The sequence below is a fragment of the Taeniopygia guttata genome, chromosome 37 (assembly GCF_048771995.1).
Source record: "Taeniopygia guttata chromosome 37, bTaeGut7.mat, whole genome shotgun sequence".
NCBI lineage: Eukaryota > Metazoa > Chordata > Aves > Passeriformes > Estrildidae > Taeniopygia > Taeniopygia guttata.
In genome coordinates this window covers 686,580-707,281 of record NC_133062.1, presented here as the reverse complement: position 1 = coordinate 707,281, position 20,702 = coordinate 686,580, and the positions used below count along the sequence as shown (strand labels likewise).

The 20,702-nt window shown below is 43.3% G+C and overlaps 1 protein-coding gene and 1 long non-coding RNA gene across 2 annotated transcripts; one reads left to right on the top strand and one right to left on the bottom strand.

Moving 5' to 3' along the window:
* Positions 1-557: 557 nt before the first annotated feature.
* Positions 558-4,936, bottom strand: LOC121468872 (uncharacterized). The gene is made up of 4 exons (XR_012052661.1): positions 4,841-4,936; positions 3,889-4,000; positions 2,001-2,154; positions 558-662 (listed from the first exon to the last, which is right to left on the bottom strand). It is a non-coding gene; the product is annotated as an uncharacterized lncRNA (long non-coding RNA).
* On the top strand, positions 4,926-19,396 carry LOC121468871 (reticulocalbin-3). Its single transcript, XM_041713064.2, has 7 exons — positions 4,926-5,029; positions 9,760-9,959; positions 11,990-12,180; positions 13,515-13,684; positions 15,699-15,759; positions 17,469-17,668; positions 19,258-19,396. Exons 2-7 carry the CDS (start codon positions 9,760-9,762, stop codon positions 19,363-19,365), a joined length of 930 nt encoding a protein of 309 aa, XP_041568998.2. The 5' UTR covers positions 4,926-5,029; the 3' UTR covers positions 19,366-19,396.
* The last annotated feature ends 1,306 nt before the right edge of the window (positions 19,397-20,702 follow it).

Genomic DNA, 20,702 nt, shown 5'->3' with positions numbered 1-20,702 from the left:
CAAATGTCAAATTTTTATACAAAAATGAGCAATAAATGTCGAATTTTACCCCAAAAATGGACAGTGAAAGTCGAATTTTTATCCCAAAAATGAGCAAAAAATGTTCAATTTTTGTACCAAAAATGAGCAAAAAATGTCAAATTTTTATATAAAAATGAGCAATAAATGTTGAATTTTTATATAAAAATGAGCAATAAATGTTCACTTCTAATCCCAAAAACGAGCAAAAAATGTCGAATTTTTATACAAAAATGAGGGACCCCCAAAATTTTTGTGCCAAATACAAGCAAAAATTGTCGAATTTTCATGCAAAAACGAGCAATAGATGTTAAATTCTAATCCCAAAAATGAGCAAAAAATGTTTAATTTTTATCCCAAAAATGGACAATAAAATGTTATTTTTTTCCCAAAAAAATGTTGAATTTAAACCCAAGAATGAGCAATAAAATATTAAATTTTAAGCCTAAAAATGGGCAATAAAATGTTAATTTTTTTCCCCAAAAATTGGGGCTTTCCCCCCAAACCGAGCGCCAAAGGACGAAGCAGTCGGGGCCTAATTAAGCTCATTAAGGTTTAATTGGGGGGGGGTCCTGGGGGAGGGGCGGCGATTTTGGGGTGAATTTGGGGTTTTTGGGGTGCCCCGTGTGGGGGAGGGGCTCAGCCTGTGGAAAGAGGGGGGAGGGTCAAGGAGAGACCCCAAAAAATCCCCCCGACCCCCCAAAAACCCCTAAAACCCCCCAAAATCTACTCAAATCCCCCCAAATTCTCCCCAAAAAACCCCAAATGCCCCCAAAAATCCCCCAAAGCCCATTCTAAAAAAAAACCCCAGAAGTTCCCCAAAAACCCCCCAAATCTCCCCAAAAATCCCCCCAAATTCCCCCCAAAAAACCCAAATCCCCCCCACTTCACCCCAAAAAACCCCAAATCCCCCCAAATTCACCCCAAAAAACCCCAAATCCCCCCAAAATCCCCCAAAACCCATTCTAAAAAAAAACCCTCTAAAGTTCCCCCAAAATCCCCCCCAAATTCCCCCCAAGACCCCCTAAAATCCTGTAAAACCCCCCAAAATCTACTCAAATCCCCCCCAAAAAATCTAAATCCTCCCAAATTCCCCCCCAAAAACCCCAAATGCCCCCAAATCCCCCCCAAAATCCCCAAAACCTCCTCCCAAAATCCCCTAAAACCCCCCAAAACCCATTCTAAAAAAACCCCTGAAAGTTCCCCCAAAATCCCCCCCAATATCCCCCCCAAAAAAACCCAAGAAACCCCAAATCCCCCCAAAAATCCCCCAAAACCCATTCTAAAAAAACCCCAGAAGTTCCCCAAAAATCCCCCCCAAAATCCCGTAAAACCCCCCAAAATCTACTCAAATCCCCCCAAAAAAACCCAAATCCCCCCAGAACCCATTCTAAAAAAAACCCCAGAAGTTCCCCCAAATCCCCGCAAAATCCCCTAAAATTTCCCCAAAACCCCCCAAAATCTCCCCAAAAATCCCCCAAACCCCCCCAAAACCCACTCACAAAAATCCCCCAAAACCCCCCAAAATCCACTCAAAAAAACCCCAAAAAACCCCCAAAACCCCCCAAAATCCCCCCAAATCCCCCCAAAAATCCCCCAAACCCCCCCAAAACCCACTCAAAAAAAAAACCCCAAAACCCCCCAAAAAATCCCCCAAAATCCCCCAAAAATCACCCAAAAATCCCCCAAAACCCCCCCAAAATCCACTCAAAAAAACCCCAAAATCCCCCCAAAATCCCCCCAAAATCCACTCAAACCCCACCCAAAAATCCCCAAAAACCCCCCAAAAATCACCAAAAAAAACCTCCAAAACCCCCAAAAATCATCCAAAAAAACCCCCAAAAACCCCCCCAAACCCCCCAAAATCCACTCAAAAAACCCCCCAAAAATCACTCTAAAAAAACCCCCAAAAACCCCAAAACCCCCCAAAACCCACTCACAAAAAACCCCGAAATCCCCCCAAACCCCCCAACCCCCGTTACCTTTTTTGGGGGTCTCAGGGCAGCAGCAGCAGCGCCCCCAGCCCCAGCAGGAGCCCCCCAAGTTTGGGGGTCCCGGGGGGGATTTGGGGGGCGGCCGAGGGGGGACACGGAGGGGGCAGCTCGGCCGGGGGGGGCTCCGGGCTCCAGGGCAGATCTGGGGGGGCACGGCGGATTTGGGGGATTTGGGGGGGTTTTGGGGGATTTTGGAGGGATTTTGGGGGGAACTGGGGTTCGGGAAAGGGGTTTTGGGGGATTTTGGGGGGATTTTGGGGGAGATTCAGGGGATTTGGGGGGATTTGGGGGAATTTTGGGGGGATTTGGGGGTGATTTGGGGGGATTTGGGGTTCAGGAAAGGGATTTGGGGGGATTTGGGGGGATTTTGGGGTGATTTGGGGGGATTTGGGGGGATTTGGGGGAGATTTTGGGGTTTGGGGGGATTTTGGGGGGATTTTGGGGGGGTTTTGGGGTGATTTGAGGAAATTTGGGGAGATTCAGGGGATTTGGGGTTCGGGAAAGGGGTTTTGGGGGGGATTTGGGGGGATTTTGGGGGGATTTGGGGGGATTTGGGGGGGATTTGGGGTTCGGGAAAGGGGTTTGGGGGGATTTTGGAGGGTTTTGGGGGGATTTGGGGGGATTTTGGGGGGATTTTGGGGGGTTTTGGGGATTTTGGGGGGATTTGGGGGGATTTTGGGGGAGATTCAGGGGATTTGGGGGGGTTTGGGGGAGTTTTGGGGGATTTGGGGTTCGGGGGGGCTGTTTTGAGGGAATTTGGGGGGGTTTGGGGGGATTTGGGGGGATTTGGGGGAATTTTGGGGTTCGGGAAAGGGGTTCAGGAGGGTTTGGGGGGATTTTGGGGGAGATTCAGGGGATTTGGGGTTCGGGCAGCGCTGTTTTGAGGGAATTTGGGGGGGTTTGGGAGGGATTTGGGGTTCGGGAAAGGGGTTTTGGGGGATTTTGGGGGGATTTTGGGGGATTCTGGGGTTCGGGGGGGCTGTTTTGAGGGAATTTGGGGGGGTTTGGGGGGGATTTTGGGGTTCGGGGGGTTGTTTTGGGGGAATTTGGGGGGGTTTGGGGGGGAATTTGGGGATTTTTGGGGAGATTCAGGGAATTTGGGGTTTGGGAAATGGGATTTGGGGGATTTTGGGGGATTTTGGGGTTCGGGAAAGGGGGTTTGGGGGGATTTTGGGGGAGATTTGGGGTTCGGGGGGGCTGTTTTGAGGAAATTTGGGGTTTTGGGGGGATTTTGGGGGAGATTCAGGGGATTTGGGGTTCAGGGGCGCTGTTTTGAGGGAATTTGGGGGTTTGGGGGGGATTTTGGGGTGGTTTGGAATAGTTCAAAGCGGCTTTTTGGGGCCCCACTCACCGGGGGGGTCCCGCAGCCAGAATTGAGGGGTTCAGACGGATTTTAGGGTGGATTTTTGCACTAACCGGGGGGGTCCCGCAGGTGGGTTTGAAGGGTTCAGAGATATTTTAGGGTTGATTTTTAGGATTTTTAGGATTTTTGCACTCACCAGGGGGGTCCCGCAGACAGAATTGAGAGGTTCAGAGGGATTTTAGGGTGGATTTTGGGGATTTTTGGGGTCCCACTCATCGGCGTGGTCCCACAGGCGGGTTTGAGGGGTTCAGAGGGGTTTTAGGGTGGATTTTTGGGATTGGGTTTGAGGGGTTCAGAGGGGTTTTAGGGTGGATTTTTGGGATTGGGTTTGAGGGGTTCAGAGATATTTTAGGGTGGATTTTAGGGATTTTTCCACTCACCGGGGGGCTCCTGCAGGTGGGTTTGAGGGTGGATTTTTAGGATTTTGGGTGCCACTCACCGGGGGGGTCCCGCAAGTGGATTTGAAGGGTTCAGATGGATTTTAGGGTGGATTTTTGGGATTTTTGCACTCACCGGGGGGGTCCCGCAGCCGGGCCCGCAGAGCCCCCAGCGCTCGGCTCAGGTTCCTCAGGGTCCCCTCCAGCCGCGCGTTTTCTCCCCGCAGCCCCCGCAGCGTCTCCTGCAGCTGGAAGGGATCCCCCCGCCCCAAAATCAGCACGGCCGCCAGCGCCACGGCCCCCCAAAACCCCATGGCCGCCCCCCGAGCTGGGATCGATCCCCTAAAATCGTCACTGACCCCCCCCCGAGCTGATATTGATCCCCCCTCACGTCACTGATCCCCCCAGGGCTGCCATTGATCCCCCCCAATGTCATTGATCCCCTCCCAAAGTCATATCGATTCCCTCCCCCAGAGTAATTTCCCCCCCCAATGTCATTGATCCATTTTTTTGTCACATTTTCCGCTCTTTTCTTCCCCCCCTCACGTTTTCCCGCCCTTTTTCTCCCCTCACGTTTTCCCGCCCATTTTATCTCCCCTCACGTTTTCCCGCCCTTTTTACTCCCCTCACGTTTTCCCGCCCTTTTTACTCCCCTCACGTTTTCCCGCCCATTTTCCCCCTCACGTTTTCCCGCCCATTTTCTCTCCCCTCACGTTTTCCCGCCCATTATCTCCCCTCGCGTTTCCAGTATATCCCAGTGCAAACCAGTATAACCCAGTTTAGCCCAGTATACCCCAGTACATCCCAGTATATCCCAGTACATCCCAGTATATCCCAGTATAACCCAGTATATCCCAGTATACCCCAGTACATCCCACTATAACCCAGTACATCCCAGTATACCCCAGTATATCCCAGTACAACCCAGTATAACCCAGTACATCCCAGTATAACCCAGTATATCCCAGTACATCCCATTATATCCCAGTATATCCCAGTACATCCCATTATATCCCAGTGTCTCCCAGTACATCCCATTATATCCCAGTATATCCCAGTGCCCCGCCCCATTCCCCCCCCACGCTCACTTTGGGTTAAAATTTCGCCTTTTTGGCTCCGGCGCGCGGACGTGGCGCGCGGCAGCCAATGGGAGCGCGCCTCGCCCCGCCCCACGTGGGCTGTGCCAACGCTGATTGGTCGATAACCGCAAAGGGGGCGTGGCCAAAGCTGTGAGGGGCAGCGGGACCCCCCCCGGGGTTGGGGCAGGACGAGACGAGGTGAGGGGGGGGGCGAATTTTGGGGGGGGTTTAGGGGATTTTTGGGGAGTCTTGAGGGTCCCGAAGGGTCTTGAGGGTTTTGGGGGGGTCTGGGGAGGATTTGGGGGAGTTTTCGGGGAGTTTTGGGGGGTTTTAGAGGAGTTTCGGAGGGGTCTGAGGGGATCTTGGGAGGGTCCTGAGGGGTTTGGGGGGGGCGGTCTGAGGAGGATTTGGGGGATTTTGGAGGGGGTCTGAGGGGATTTTGAGGGGGTCTTGTGGGATCCCAAAGGGTCCTGAGGGGTTAGGGGGGGTCTGGGGAGGATTTGGGGCAGTTTTCGGGGAGTTTTGACGAGTTTTAGGGGAGTTTTGGAGGGGTCTGAGGGGATTTTGGGAGGGTCGTGAGGGGTTGGGGGGGGGTCTGAGGAGGATTTGGGGGAGTTTTGGGGGGTCTGAGGGGATTTTGGGGTGTCCTGAGGGGTATTTTGAGGGGGTCTTGTGGGATCCCAAAGGCTCCTGAGGGGTTTGTGGGGTCTGAGGAGGATTTGGGGGAGTTTTCGGGGAGTTTTGGGGGGTTTTAGGGGAGTTTTGGAGGGGTCTGAGGGGATTTTGGGAGCGTCCTGAGGGGTTTGGGGGGGGTCTGAGGGGGATTTGGGGGAGTTTTCGAGGGGTCTGAGGGGATTTTGGGGTGTCCTGAGGGGGATTTTGGGGGGGTCTTGTGGGATCCCAAAGGGTCCTGAGGGGTTTGGGGGGTCTGAGGAGGATTTGGGGGGAGTTTTGGAGGGGTCTGAGGGGATTTTGGAGTGTCCTGAGGGGGATTTTGGGGGAGTCTTGTGGGATCCCAAAGGGTCCTGAGGGGTTTGGGGGGGTCTGGGGAGGATTTGGGGGAGTTTTCGGGGAGTTTTAGGGGAGTTTTGGAGGGGTCTGAGGGGATTTTGGGAGGGTCCTGAGGGGTTTGGGGGGGGGTCTGAGGAGGATTTGGGGGAGTTTTGGGGCGTCTGAGGGGATTTTGGGGGGGTCTTGTGGGATCCCAAAGGGTCCTGAGGGGTTTGGGGGGGTCTGGGGAGGATTTGGGGGAGTTTTCGGGGAGTTTTGGGGGGTTTTAGGGGAGTTTTGAAGGGGTCTGAGGAGATTTTGGGAGGGTCCTGAGGGGTTTGGGGGGGGGGTCTGAGGGGGATTTGGGGGATTTTGGGGTGTCCTGAGGGGGATTTTGGGGGGGGTCTTGTGGGTCCCGAAGGGTCCTGAGGGGTTTGGGGGGGGTCTGGGGAGGATTTGGGGGAGTTTTCGGGGAGTTTTGGGGGGTTTTAGGGGAGTTTCGGAGGGGTCTGAGGGGAATTTGGGAGGGTCCTGAGGGGTTTGGGGGGGGGGGTCTGAGGAGGATTTGGGGGAGTTTTGGAGGGGTCTGAGGGGATTTTGGGGGGGTTTTGGGGGATTTTGGGGGGGTCTTGAGGGGTCCTGAGGGGTTTGTGGGGTCTGAGGAGGATTTGGGGGAGTTTTGGAGGGGTCTGAGGGGATTTTGGGGTGCCCTGAGGGGGATTTTGGGGGGGTCTTGTGGGATCCCAAAGGGTCCTGAGGGGTTTGGGGGGTCTGAGGAGGATTTGGGGGAGTTTTGGGGGGTCCCGGGTGGGATTTGAGGGGGATTTTGGGGGGTCTTGAGTGTCCTGAGGGGTTTGGGGGGGTCTAGGGATGATTTGGGGGAGTTTTAGGCGGGTTATGGGGACATTTTTGGGGTATTTTGGGTCATTTCGGGTTCATTTTGCTCCATTTGGGCTCATTTAGGAGCATTTGGGGTCGGTTTAGGGACATTTTGGGCTCATTTTTCTCAATTCTGGGACATTTTGGGCTCATTCCTCTCCATTCTGGGCTCATTTCTCTCTATTTTGGGACACTTTCCTCTCATTGCTCTCTAATGTGGGCTCATTTCTCTCCACGTTGGGGCATTTTGGGCTCATTTCTCTCCATTTTGGGGCATTTTGGACTCAAATCTCTCAATTCTGGGCTCATTTCTCTCTATTTTGGGATACTTTCGGCCCATTTATCTCAATTTTGGGACATTTCAGGCTCATTTCTCTCTATATTGGGACACTTTGGGCTAATTTCTCTCCATTTTCGGCTCATTTCTCTCCATTCTCACCTCATTTCTCTCAATTTCTGGATATTTTGGGCTTATTTCTCTCAATTTTGGGACATTTTGGGCTCATTCCTCTCCGTTTTGGGCTCATTTATCTCCATTTTGGGACATTTTGGGCTCATTCCTCTCCATTCTGGGCTCATTTCTCTCCATTTTGGGACATTTTGGGCTCATTCCTCTCCGTTTTGGGTTCATTTCTCTCTATTTTGGGACACTTTCAGCTCATTGCTCTCTAATGTGGGCTCATTTCTCTCTATGTTGGGGCATTTTGGGCTCATTTATCTCCATTTTGGGGCATTTTGGACTCAATTCTCTCCATTTTGGGCTCATTTCTCTCTATTTTGGGATATTTTCGGCCCATTTATCTCAATTTTGGGACATTTCAGGCTCATTTCTCTCAATATTGGGACACTTTGGGCTAATTTCTCTCAATTTTCGCCTCATTTCTCTCCATTCTCACCTCATTTCTCTCAATTTCTGGATATTTTGGGCTCATTTCTCTCAATTCTGGGACATTTTGGGCTCATTCCTCTCAGTTTTGGGCTCATTTCTCTCTATTTTGGGACACTTTCCTCTCATTGCTCTCTAATGTGGGGTCATTTCTCTCCATTTTGGGACATTTTGCGCTCATTTCTCTCCATTCTAGGCTCATTTCTCTCTATTTTGTGATACTTTTGGCTCATTTATCTCAATTTTGGGGACATTTCAGGCTCATTTCTCTCAATATTGGGACACTTTGGGCTAATTTCTCTGCATTTTCGCCTCATTTCTCTCCATTCTCACCTCATTTCTCTCAATTTTTGGATATTTTGGACTCAATTCTCTCCATTCTAGGCTCATTTCTCTATTTTGTGATGCTTTTGGCTCATTTATCAATTTTGGGGACATTTCAGGCTCATTTCTCTCAATATTTGGACACTTTGGGCTAATTTCTCTCCATTTTCGGCTCATTTTTCTCCATTCTCGTCTCATTTCTCTCAATTTCTGGATATTTTGGGCTCATTTCTCTCCATTTTGGGGCATTTTGGACTCAAATCTCTCCATTCTGGGCTCATTTCTCTCTATTTTGGGACATTTTGGGCTCATTCCTCTCAGTTTTGGGCTCATTTCTCTCTATTTTGGGACACTTTCCTCTAATTGCTCTCTAATGTGGGCTCATTTCTCTCCATGTTGGGGCATTTTGGGCTCATTTCTCTCCATTTTGGGGCATTTTGGACTCAATTCTCTCCATTCTGGGCTCATTTCTCTCTATTTTGTGATACTTTTGGCTCATTTATCTCAATTTGGGGACATTTCAGGCTCATTTCTCTCAATATTGGGACACTTTGGGCTAATTTCTCTCCATTTTCGCCTCATTTCTCTCCATTCTCACCTCATTTCTCTCAATTTTTGGATATTTTGGGCTCATTTCTCTCAATTCTGGGATATTTTGGGCTCCTTCCTCTCCGTTTTGGGCTCATTTCTCTCTATTTTGGGCTCATTTCTCTCCATTTTGGGACATTTTGGGCTCATTCCTCTCAGTTTTGGGCTCATTTCTCTCTATTTTGAGACACTTTCCGCTCATTGCTCTCTAATGTGGGCTCATTTCTCTCCATTTTGGGGCATTTTGGGCTCAATTCTCTCTATTTTGTGATACTTTTGGCTCATTTATCTCAATTTTGGGGACATTTCAGGCTCATTTCTCCCAATATTGGGACACTTTGGGCTAATTTCTCTCCATTTTCGCCTCATTTCTCTCCATTCTCACCTCATTTCTCTCAATTTCTGGATATTTTGGGCTCATTTCTCAATTCTGGGACATTTTGGGCTCATTCCTCTTCGTTTTGGGCTCATTTCTCTCTATTTTGGGACACTTTCCTCTCATTGCTCTCTAATGTGGGCTCATTTCTCTCCATTTTGGGGCATTTTGGGCTCATTCCTCTCCTTTTTGGGCTCATTCCTCTCCTTTTTGGGCTCATTTCTCTCTATTTTGGGATACTTTCGGCCCATTTATCTCAATTTTGGGACATTTCAGGTTCATTTCTCTCAATATTGGGACACTTTGGGCTAATTTCTCTCCATTTTCGCCTCATTTCTCTCCATTCTCACCTTATTTCTCTCTATTTTTGGATATTTTGGGCTCATTTATCTCAATTCTGGGACATTTTGGGCTCATTCCTCTCCGTTTTGGGCTCATTTCTCTCTATTTTAGGACACTTTCTGCTCATTGCTCTCTAATGTGGGCTCATTTCTCTCAATTTTGGGGCATTTTGGGCTCATTTCTCTCTATTTTGGGACACTTTTCTCTCATTGCTCTCTAATGTGGGCTCATTTCTCTTCATTTTGGGGCATTTTGGGCTAATTTCCCTCCATGTTGGAGCATTTTGGGTTCATTTCTCTCTATTTTGGGACACTTTGGGCTCATTGCTCTCTAATGTGGGCTCATTTCTCTCCATGTTGGGGCATTTTGGGCTAATTTCTCTCAATATTGGGACACTTTGGGCTAATTTCTCTCCATTTTCGGCTCATTTCTCTCCATTCTCACGTCATTTTTCTCAGTTTTTGGATATTTTGGGCTCATTTCTCTCCATTCTCACCACTTTTTTTCCTATTTTTCCCTGATTTTCCGCTTTTTTTCCCACAGATGCAGCTGTGGCCGCTCTGGCCCCTGCTGGCTCTGGCCCTCGGGGGGTCTCCCCACGCCCCCCACCCACATTTTGGGGCTCCCCCCTCGCACGGCCACGACCCCGAGGGGCTTTTTTGGGACCACGCGGCCATTTGGGGAGCGCAGGAGGCGCGGGAGCAGCGGGAGCTGCCCCCCGAGGAGTCGCGACGGCGTCTGGGGTGAGAGGCACAAAGTCCCCAAAAATTCCTGAAAATTCTCCAAAAAAATCCTGAAAATTTCCCGAAAAAATCTCTGGAAATTCCCCCCAAAATTCCCGAAAATTTCCCAAAAATTCAATAAAAACTCCTGAAAAATTGGTGAAAATTCCCCCCAAAGTTCCTGAAAAATCCCCCCTAAAATTCACTAAAAATTCCCCCCAAAATTCCTGAAAAATCCCCTCAAAAATTTACTAAAAATTCCCAAAAAATATCTGGACAAGTCCCCCAAAATTCCTTAAAATTCACTAAAAATTCCCCCAAAATTCCTGAAAAATTCCTGAAAAATCACTGGAAAACTCCCAAAAAAATCACTAAAAATTCCTGAAAATTCCCCCAAAAATTCACTAAAGATTCCCTCAAATTTCCTGAAAATTCTCAAAAAAAAAAAAAAAAAAAAAATCCTGAAAACTTCCCGGGAAAATCCCTGGAAATTCCCCCCCAAAATTCCCGAAAATTTCCCAAAATTTCCTGAAAAATTCGTGAAAATTCCCCCAAAAATTCCTGAAAATCCCCCCTAAAATTCACTAAAAATTCCCCCAAAATTCCTGAAAAATCACTGGAAAACTCCCCAGAAAATCCCCCAAAATTCACTAAAAATACCCTAAAAAATTCACTGAAAATTCACTAAAAAAAAATTCGTGAAAATTCACTAAAAATTCCCTCAAATTTCCTGAAAATTCTCCAAAAAAATAATCCTGAAAACTTCCCGAAAAAATCCCTGGAAATTCCCCCCCAAAATTCCCAAAAATTTCCCAAAAATTCACTAAAAATTCCTGAAAAATTCATGAGAATTCCCCCAAAAATCCCTGAAAATTCCCCCAAAAATTCACTAAAAATTCCCCCCAAAATCCCTGAAAAATTAATGAGAATTCCCCCAAAAACTCACCAAAAATTCCTGAAAATTCTCCCAAAAAATCCTGAAAACTTCCCGGAAAAATCCCTGGAAATTCCCTCCCAAAATTCCCGAAAATTAGCCGAAAATTCACCAAAAATTCCTGAAAAATTCGTGAAAATTCTCCCAAAAAATCCTGAAAATTCCCCCAAAAATTCACTAAAAATTCCCCCCAAAATCCCTGAAAAATTAATGAGAATTCCTCCAAAAATCCCCGAAAAATTAATGAGAATTCCCACAAAAATTCCTGAAAATCCCCCCAAAAAGTCACTAAAAAATTCGTGAAAATTCGCTAAAAATTCCCCCAAAAATTCCTGAAAAATTCATGAGAATTCCCCCAAAAATTCCTGAAAAATCCCCCCAAAAATTCACTAAAAATTCCCAAAAAATATCTGGAAAAGTCCCCTAAAATTCACTAAAAATTCCTGAAAAATTCCTGTAAAATTAAAAAAAAAAAAAGAAAAAAACACTAAAAATTCCTGAAAAACCTAAAAACCTTTTAAATATCTTGAAAAAAAATCCCAAAAAATTCACTATAAATTCCCAAAAATTTTCTAAAAATGCACAAAAAATTCCTGAAAAAAAAATTCAATATCCTGAAAAAAAACCCCAAAAATTCTCTAAAAACACACAAAAAAATTCCTGAAAAATTAAAGAAAAAAAAATCACTAAAAATTCCTTAAAAAATCTTAAAAAAATTCCTGAAAAATTAAAGAAAAAAACCACTAAAAATTCCTGAAAAATTATTTAAAAATTCCTGAAAAATTCTTTAAGAATTCCTGAAAAATTCTTTTAAAATTCCTGAAAATTTCTTTAAAAATTCCTGAAAAATTCTTTAAAAATTCCTTAAAAATTCCTTTAAAATTCCTAAAAAACTCTATAAAAATTCCTAAAAACTTCCCATTAAACTCTCTAAAACCCCCCCAAAAAACCCACTAAACTATCCCAAAAAAACCCGCGACAAATTCCCCTAAAAAATCACCAAACCCCCCTTTAAAAAATTCGCAAAATCCCCCAAAATCCCCCCAAAAAAACCCAAAAAAAACCCCAAAAAAATCGCCAAAATAAACCCAAAATAAATCAAATTTCCCGTTGTCAGGCTGCTGGTGTCGCGCATGGACGCGGACGGCTCGGGGCAAGTCTCGCGAGAAGAGCTGCGGGGATGGATCCTGCGCAGGCACCGCGGCGCCCGCCAGGAGGCGCTGCGGGATCACCGCGCGCGCCTCGACCGCGACCGCGACGGCGCCGTCACGTGGAGCGAGTTCCGGCGGGAGAACTTCGGGGAGAGCCGTGAGGGAACCGCGGGTTTTAAAGGGGTTTTTGGGGGGTTTAAAGGGGTTTTTGTGGGTTTTTATAGGGGTTTTGGGGGTTTTTAAAGGGTTTTTTTGGGGGTTTTTAAAGGGTTTTTTTTGGGGGGTGTTGGAAGGGAATTTTGGGGTTTTTTAGAGGGGTTTTTGGGGGTTTTTAATGGGTTTTGGGGGGGTTTTTTTGAGGATTTTTTGGGATTTTTTTTGAGGTTTTTTTAAAGTTTTTTTTGGAATTTTTAAAATGGTTTTTGTGGGGTTTTTTGGGGGGGAATTTGAGGGTTTTTTTTTTTAATTTTGGGGTTTTTTTTTGGATTTTAAGGGTTTTTTAAAGGGTTTTTTTTAAGGGGATTTTTGGGGTATTTTGGGGTTTTTTAGGTTTTTTTTTGGAGGATGTTTAAAGCCATTTTTGGGATTTTGGGCGGTTTCTTAAAAGGGTTTTTAATGGGTTTTGGGGTTTTTTTTGAGGATTTTTGGGAATTTTTAGAGGTTTTTTTAAAGTTTTTTTTGTGGATTTTAAAAAGTTTTTTTGTGGGAGGATTTTTTGAGGAATTTTGGGATTTTTTTTTAGGTTTTTTTAAAGGTTTTTTGGGATTTTTTTTTAGAGTTTTTTTTGTGGATGTTTTGGAGGTTTTTAGGGGTTTTTTTTGGTGGATTTTTAAAGGAATTTTTGGGGCTTTTTTTAAAGGTTTTTTTGGGGGGTTTTAATGTTTTTTGGGGGGATTTTTAAAGGTTTTTTTGTGGGGGGATTTTTTGAGATTTTTTCGGAATTTTTTGAGGTTTTTTTAAAGTTTTTTTTTTTAATTTTTTAGACTTTTTTTGTGTGGATGTTTTGGGGTTTTTTAGGGGGTATTTTTGGAGGCTTTTTAAAGGAATTTTTGGGGTTTTTTTAGGTTTTTTTTTAAAGGATTTTTTAAAGGCTTTTTTAGGGGATTTTTTGGGAATTTTAGGGGGATTTTTTGAGGATTTTTTTAGAGTTTTTTTTACATTTTTTGGGGATTTTGTAAAATGTGTTTTTGTGGTTTTTTGGGGATTTTTTGAGGGTTTTTTTGGGGAATTTTTGGGGGTTTTTTTGTGGATTTCTTGAAGGTTTTTTTAGGGGATTTTTTGGGAATTTTTAGGGGATTTTGGGGATATTTTTGTGTTTTATAATAGGATTTTTTTGGGGGGATTTTTTTGCCAATTTGTTGGCGATTTTTTTTTGCCAATTTTTTTTGCGATTTCTTTGCTTTTTTTTTTTAACGATTTTTGGTGGAATTTTTTGGGATTTTTTTTTTTTTTAATTTTAGTGATAATTTTCCCATTTTTTTCCCTTTCCAGAGGATTTTGGGGGCTCCCCTGACCCCGATTCCCACCGGAAGCTTCTGGAACGTTCCCGGCGCCGTTTCCGGGCGGCCGACGAGGACGGGGACGGGCGGCTCGAGGCCGCCGAGCTCGACGCCTTCCTGCACCCCGAGGACTTCCCCCGGCTCCAGGACCTGGTGGTGCAGGTCAGAATTCCCAAAATTCCCAAAAAATTCCAAAATTCCCAAAAAAAATCCCGGAAAAATCGCGAAAACCGCACCGAAAACGGTCAAAAAATGGGACTTTTAGAGGATTTTTGGGGATTTTTCGGGGGTTTTGGGGTTGAGCCCGAGCACCTGATGCTGCACCGGGTGAGAATTCCCAAAAATCCCAAAATTCCAAAATTTCCAAAAAAATCCTGGAAAAATCGCGAAAACCGCACCAAAAACGGTCAAAAAATGGAATTTTTAGACAATTTTTTGTGATTTTTGGGGGGATTTTGGGACTTTCTAAAGCTCCAGGACCTGGTGGTGCAGGTGAGAATTCTCAAAATTCCCCAAAATTCCCAAAAAATCCCAAAATTCCCCAAAAAAATCCTGGAATTCCCCCAAAAAATCCTGTAATTCCCAAAAAATCCCAGAAAATTTGAGGTTTCAGGGCCATTTTGGGTCATTTTTAGGGGATTTTGGGGCATTTTTAGGGCATTTTTGGGGTTTTTTGGGGTTGAGGCCAAGCACCTGATGCTGCACCGGGTAAGAATTCCCAAACATCCCAAAATTCCCAAAAAAATCCCGGAATTCCCAAAAAAATCCCAGAAATTTTGAGGTTTTGGGGCATTTTGGGGCATTTTTAGGGGAATTTGGGGCATTTTTAGAGATTTTCGGGGGTGTTTGGGGTCAAATCCGAGCACTTGATCCTGGACCAGGTGAGAATTCCCAAAAATCTCAAAATTCCCCAAAAAATCCCGGAATTCCCAAAAAAATCCCCGAAATTTTGAGGGTTTGGGGCAATTTTGGGTCATTTTTAGGGGATTTTAGGTCATTTTTAGAGGATTTTGGGGGGTTGAGGCTGAGCTCCTGATCCCGGAGCAGGTGAGAATTCCCAAAAGTCCCGAAATTCCAAATTTCCCCAAAAAAATCCAGGATAAATCGTGAAAACCGCACCGAAAACGGTCCAAAAATGGGATTTTTAGAGGATTTTTGGTGGATTTTTTGGTGTTTTTTGGGATTTTTAAGGGATTTTTTTAGGGATTTGGGTGTGCAGGTCAGAATTCCCAAAATTCCCAAAATTCCAAAATTTCCAAAAAAAATCCAGGAAAAATCGCAAAAACCGCACCAAAAAAGGTAAAAAAATGGGATTTTTAGAGGATTTTTGGTGGATTTTTTTGGTGTTTTTTGGGATTTTTGGGGGATTTTTTAGAGATTCGGGTGGTGCAGGTGAGAATTTCCAAAATTCCCAAAAATTCCAAAAAATTCCCAGAAAAATCACGAAAACCACGCTCAAAACGGTCAAAAAAAGGGATTTTTAGGGGTTTTATTTGGATTTTTTGGGAGATTTTTGGGGCTTTTTTAGGGATTTTGGTGGTGCAGGTGAGAATTCCCAAAATTCCAAAATTCCCAAAAAAATTCCCAGAAAAATCGCGAAAACTGCACCGAAAACGGTCAAAAAATTGGATTTTTAGAGGATATTTGGTGGGTTTTTTGGTGTTTTTTGGGATTTTGGGGGGATTTTTTAGGGATTCAGGTGGTGCAGGTGAGAATTCCCAAACTTCCAAAAAAAATCCCAAAATTTCCCTAAAAAATCCCAGAAAAATCTGAGAAGCTGAACAAAAAAATTGGATTTTTAGGGGCATTTTTTTTTTAAATTTTGGGGAATTTTCTGGGGAATGTTTTTTGAATTTTCCAGGAATTTTTCGTGAATTTTCCAGGATTTTTTTTGGGAATTCTGGGGCAATTTTCCAGGATTTTTTTTTTTTTTTAATTTCTGGTAAATTTTTCAGGAATTTTTGATGAATTTTCCAGGGAATTTTGGGGGATTTTTTCCAGGAATGTTGAGGGGAATTTTTTGTGAATTTCCCAGGGAATTTTTGGGAATTCTTGGGGGAATTTTTTGGAAATTTTTAATGACATTTCTGGGAATTTTGGGGGAAAATTTTTGGGATTTTTTTGGGGAAATTTTTGGGAAATTTTGGGTCAAAATTCCCAAATTTTGCCTCCCCAGGAGACGATCGAGGACCTGGACCGGGACGGGGACGGATTCATCCAGGTGGACGAGTACATCGGTGAGAGGATTTCGGGAATTTTTGGGGAATTTTGGGAATTTTTGGGGAATTTTGAGAATTTGGGAATTTTTGGGGGAATTTTGGAAGTTTTTGGGGGAATTTTGGAAATTTTTAGGGGATTTTTTTTTATTTTTTGGGAATTTTTGTGATTTTTTGGGGTTTTTCGAGGGATTTTTGGTGGCATTTTTTTGCGTTTTTCTGGGGCTTCTTTGGGATTTTTGTGGGATTTTTTTGGGCTTTTTTTGGGATTTTTTGGGAATTTTTGTAGCATTTTGGGAGGAGTTGGGGAATTTTTTGGCATATATTGGGCCTTTTTTTTGGGGATTTTTTGGTGATTTTTTTGGATTTTTGTGGGATATTTGCGGCATTTTTGGGGTTTTTTGGGGGGTTTTTTGTGGCTTTTTTGAGATTTTTGGTGAGGTTTTTTGGGGTGATTTTTGAGGGTTTTTTTTGGGTCTTTTGAAGATTTTTGTTGTGGATTTTTGGGGAGGTTTTTTTGGGATAGTTTTGGAATTTTTGGGGGGATTTTTGGGAGGTTTTTTGGTGATTTTTTTGAGGTGTTTTTTTGGATTTCTATGGGATTTTTTCCGGCATTTTTTGGGTTCTTTTGGGATGTTTTTGGGATTTTTCTTGGGATTTTGGGGAGGTTTTTTGGGGATTTTTTTTGGGTGTTTTTTGGATTTTTGTGGGATTTTTTGCAGCATTTTTTGGGGTATTTTTGGTGGTTTTTTGTGACTTTTTTTGGGGATTTTTGAGGAAGCTTTTTAGGTTGATTTTTAGGATTTTGGAGCATTTTTTTGGGGTTATTTTTTGGTTTTTTGATTTCTTGCAGAATTTTGTTTTGTATTTTCACATTCTTAAATTTTTTTTCAGGTTTTTTTGTGGAGTTTTTGGGGATTTCTGAGGAACTTTTTTAGAGTAATTTTCAGGATTTCGGAGCATTTTTTGGGGTGTTTTTTTTTTGTTTTTTTTCCGATTTCTTGCGGAATTTTTTTTTGTTTTCTCACTTTTTTGGGGTTTTTTTGGGGGTTTTTTTGTGGCTTTTTTGCGATTTTTAGGGAAGTTTTTTGGGTTGATTTTTATGATTTTGGAGGATTTTTTTGGTTTTTTTGTTTGTTTGTTTGTTTGTTTTTTCTGATATCTTGTGGAATTTTGTTTTGGTTTTTTGTGATTTCTTGCTGATTTTTTTTTGTTTTTTCACATTTTTGGGGTTTTTTTGGGGATTTTTGAGGAACTTTTTTAGGGTAATTTTCAGGATTTTGGAGCATTTTTTGGGGTGGTTTTTTTTATTTTTTTCCGATTTCTTGTGGAATTTTTTTTTGTTTTTTCACATTTTTAAGTTTTTCGGTATTTTTTTGTGGCTTTTTTTGTGGAATTTTGAGGAACTTTTTTAGCGTAATTTTCAGGATTTTGGAGCATTTTTTGGGGTTTTTTTTTGGTTTTTTGGTTTTTTTTCCGATTTCTTGTGGAATTTTTTTGGGGTTTTTTGATTTCTTGCAGATTTTCTTTTTGTTTTTTCACATTTTTGGGGTTTTTTTGGGTATTTTTGAGGAAATTTTTTAAAGTAATTTTTAGTATTTTGGAGCATTTTTTGGGTGTTTTTTTTTATTTTTTCCAATTTCTTGCAGATTTTTTTTTAGTTTTTTCCCATTCCCCCTTTTTTCTCCAATTTATGACTTTTACCAACTTTTCCTTTTCCTTTTTTTCAGCTGATTTATTCGAGGGCCCCCCGGGCTCCCCGGAACCCCCCGAAATCCTCCGGGAACGGGAACAATTCCTGCGGAATCGGGATCGCGACGGCGACGCCCGACTGGGACCCGACGAGGTCAAATTTTGGCTCAGCCCCCCCAGCCCCGACTGGGCCGGGGTCGAGGCCGAGCACCTGATCCACCACGCCGACCTGGACCAGGTGAGAATTCCCAAAATTCCCGGAAAAATCCCGGAATTCCCAAAAAAAACCCCGGAAAATTTGAGGGTTTGGGGCCATTTGGGGTCATTTTTAGGGGATTTTGGGGCATTTTTGGGGGTTTTTGGAGGGTTTTCGGGGTCAAATCCAAACACCTGATGCTGGACCAGGTGAGAATTCCCAAAAATCCCAAAATTCCCGAAAAAATCCTGGAATTCCCAAAATAATCACGGAAATTTTGAGGGTTTGGGGCCATTTTGGGTCATTTTTAGGGGATTTTAGGGCATTTTTAGAGGATTTTAGGGGGTTGAGGCTGAGCTGATCCTGGAGCAGGTGAGAATTCCCAAAATTCCCAAAAAAATTCTGGAATTCCCAAGAAAATCTGGGAATTTCCAAAAAAATCCCGGAAAATTTGGGGTTTTGGGGTGATTTTAGGGCCTTTTGGGGGGATTTTTTGGGAAATTTGGGGTCAAATCTAATCACTTGATCCTGGACCAGGTCAAAATTCCCAAAAATCCCGGAATTCCCAAAAAAATCCCAGAATTCCCAAAAAAAATCCCAAAATTCCCCAAAAAAATCCCGCAATTCCCAAAAAAATCCTGGAAAATTTGAGGGTTTGGGGCCATTTTGGGTCATTTTTAGGGGATTTTAGGGCATTTTTGGGGGTTTTTGGGGTCAAATCTGAGCACCTGATGCTGGACCCGGTGAGAATTTCCAAAAATACCAGAATTCAAAAAAAAATCCCGGAATTCCCAAAAAATCCTAAAAATTTGAGGGTTTGGGGCCATTTTGGGTCATTTTTAGGTGATTTTGGGGCATCTTTAGGGCATTTTTGGGGGGTTTTGGGGTCAAATCCGAGCACCTGATGCTGGACCAGGTGAGAATTCCCAAAAATCCCAGAATTCCCAAAAAAAATCCCGGAATTCCCCAAAAAATCCCGGAATTCCCAAAAAAATCCTAAAAATTTTGAGGGTTTAGGGCCATTTTGGGGCATTTTTAGGGGATTTTAGGGCATTTTGGGAGGTTTTTGGGGTCAAATCCGAGCACCTGATGCTGGACCAGGTGAGAATTCCCAAAATTCCTGGAATTCCCAAAAAAATCCCGGAATTCCCAAAAAAATCCCGGAATTCCCAAAAAAATCCCAGAAATTTTGAGGTTTTGGGGCCACTTTGGATCATTTTTAGGGGATTTTGGGGCATTTTTAGGGGATTTTTTGGGATATTTTGGGGATTTTTTGGGAATATTTTGGGGAATTTTTGGGGATATTTTTGGGATATTTTGGGTATTTTTAGAGATATTTTGGGAATTTTTTTGAATATTTTAGGAGTTTTTTAGGGACATTTTTGGGGACTCTGTGATTTTTTGGGGGATATTTTGGGAATTTTTTAAGGATATTTTTGGGGATTCTTTGTGAATTTTTCGGGATATTTTGGGAATTCCTGGGGATATTTTGGGGAGATTTTTTTGGGACATCTTGGGAATTTTTGGGTTTTTTTTTTTTTAGGATTATTTTGGGTGAGTTTTTTTTTTTTTTTGGGAGGAGGATCCCAAATTTTCTGGAATTTTCCCAATTTTTCCCGAATTTTCCCCAGGACGGGGCCCTGACCCGGGAGGAGATTTTGGGGCGTTGGGAACTTTTCGTGGGGAGCCGCGCCACCGACTACGGGCAGGACCTGCACCGGGCCCACGACGAGCTCTGAGCCCCAAAAACCCCAAAAACAGCCCCAAAAATAGTCCCAAAAATCCCCAAAAATAGTCCCAAAAATCCCCGAAAACATCCCCCAAAATCCCCAGAAATAGTCCCAAAAATTCCAAAAAATAGTCCCAAAAATCCCCAAAAACATCCCCCAAAATCCCCAAAACTGGTCCCAAAAATTCCCAAAAAGAGTCCCAAAAATTCCCAGAAATATCCCCAAAAATAGTCCCAAAAATTCCAAAAAATATCCCCAAGAACATCCCCCAAAAATTCCCAAATACATCCCCAAAAAAACCCAAAAATAGTCCCAAAAACATCCCCAAAAATCCCCAAAACTAGAACCAAAAATTCCCAGAAATATCCCCAAAAACATCTCCAAAAGTCCCCAAAAATATTCCCAAAAATTCCCAGAAATATCCCCAAAAACATCCCCAAAAATTCCCTAAAATATTCCCAGAAATTCCCAGAAATATCCCCAAAAATATCCCCAAAAATAGTCCCAAAAACATCCCCAAAAATAGTCCCAAAAATTCCCAGAAATATCCCCAAAAATCCCCTAAAAATCCCCAAAAACATCCCCAAAAACAGCCCCAAAAATCCCCCAAAACATCCCCAAAAATAGTCCCAAAAATTCCCAGAAATATCCCCAAAAATAGTCCCAAAAATCCCCAAAAATAGTCCCAAAAACATCCCCAAAAATCCTCAAAAATAGTCCCAAAATATCTCAAAAAAATTCCCAAAAATATCCCCAAAATAGTCCCAAAATATCCCCAAAAATACCCAAAAATAGTCCCAAAAATCCCCCAAAACAGCCCCAAAAATATCCCCAAAAATAGTCCCAAAAATTCCCAGAAATATCCCCAAAAATATCCTAAAATAGTCCCAAAGAATTCCACAAAAATTGACAAATAATTCCCAAAAATATTCCCAAAACATTCCCAAAAATATCCCCAAAAACATCCCCAAAAATTCCCTAAAATATTCCCAGAAATTCCCAGAAATATCCCCAAAAATATCCCCAAAAATAGTCCCAAAAACATCCCCAAAAATAGTCCCAAAAATTCCCAGAAATATCCCCAAAAATCCCCTAAAAATCCCCAAAAACATCCCCAAAAACAGCCCCAAAAATCCCCCAAAACATCCCCAAAAATAGTCCCAAAAATTCCCAGAAATATCCCCAAAAATAGTCCCAAAAATCCCCAAAAATAGTCCCAAAAACATCCCCAAAAATCCTCAAAAATAGTCCCAAAATATCTCAAAAAAATTCCCAAAAATATCCCCAAAATAGTCCCAAAATATCCCCAAAAATACCCAAAAATAGTCCCAAAAATCCCCCAAAAC

Coding starts and splice junctions, on each gene's coding strand:
- LOC121468871 (XM_041713064.2), top strand. CDS start 9,760: ATGCAGCTGTGGCCGCTCTGGCCCCTGCTGGCTCTGGCCCTCGGGGGG. Junction 12,181..13,514: donor GGAGAACTTCGGGGAGAGCC/GTGAGGGAACCG, acceptor TTCCCTTTCCAG/AGGATTTTGGGGGCTCCCCT. Junction 15,760..17,468: donor CCAGGTGGACGAGTACATCG/GTGAGAGGATTT, acceptor CCTTTTTTTCAG/CTGATTTATTCGAGGGCCCC.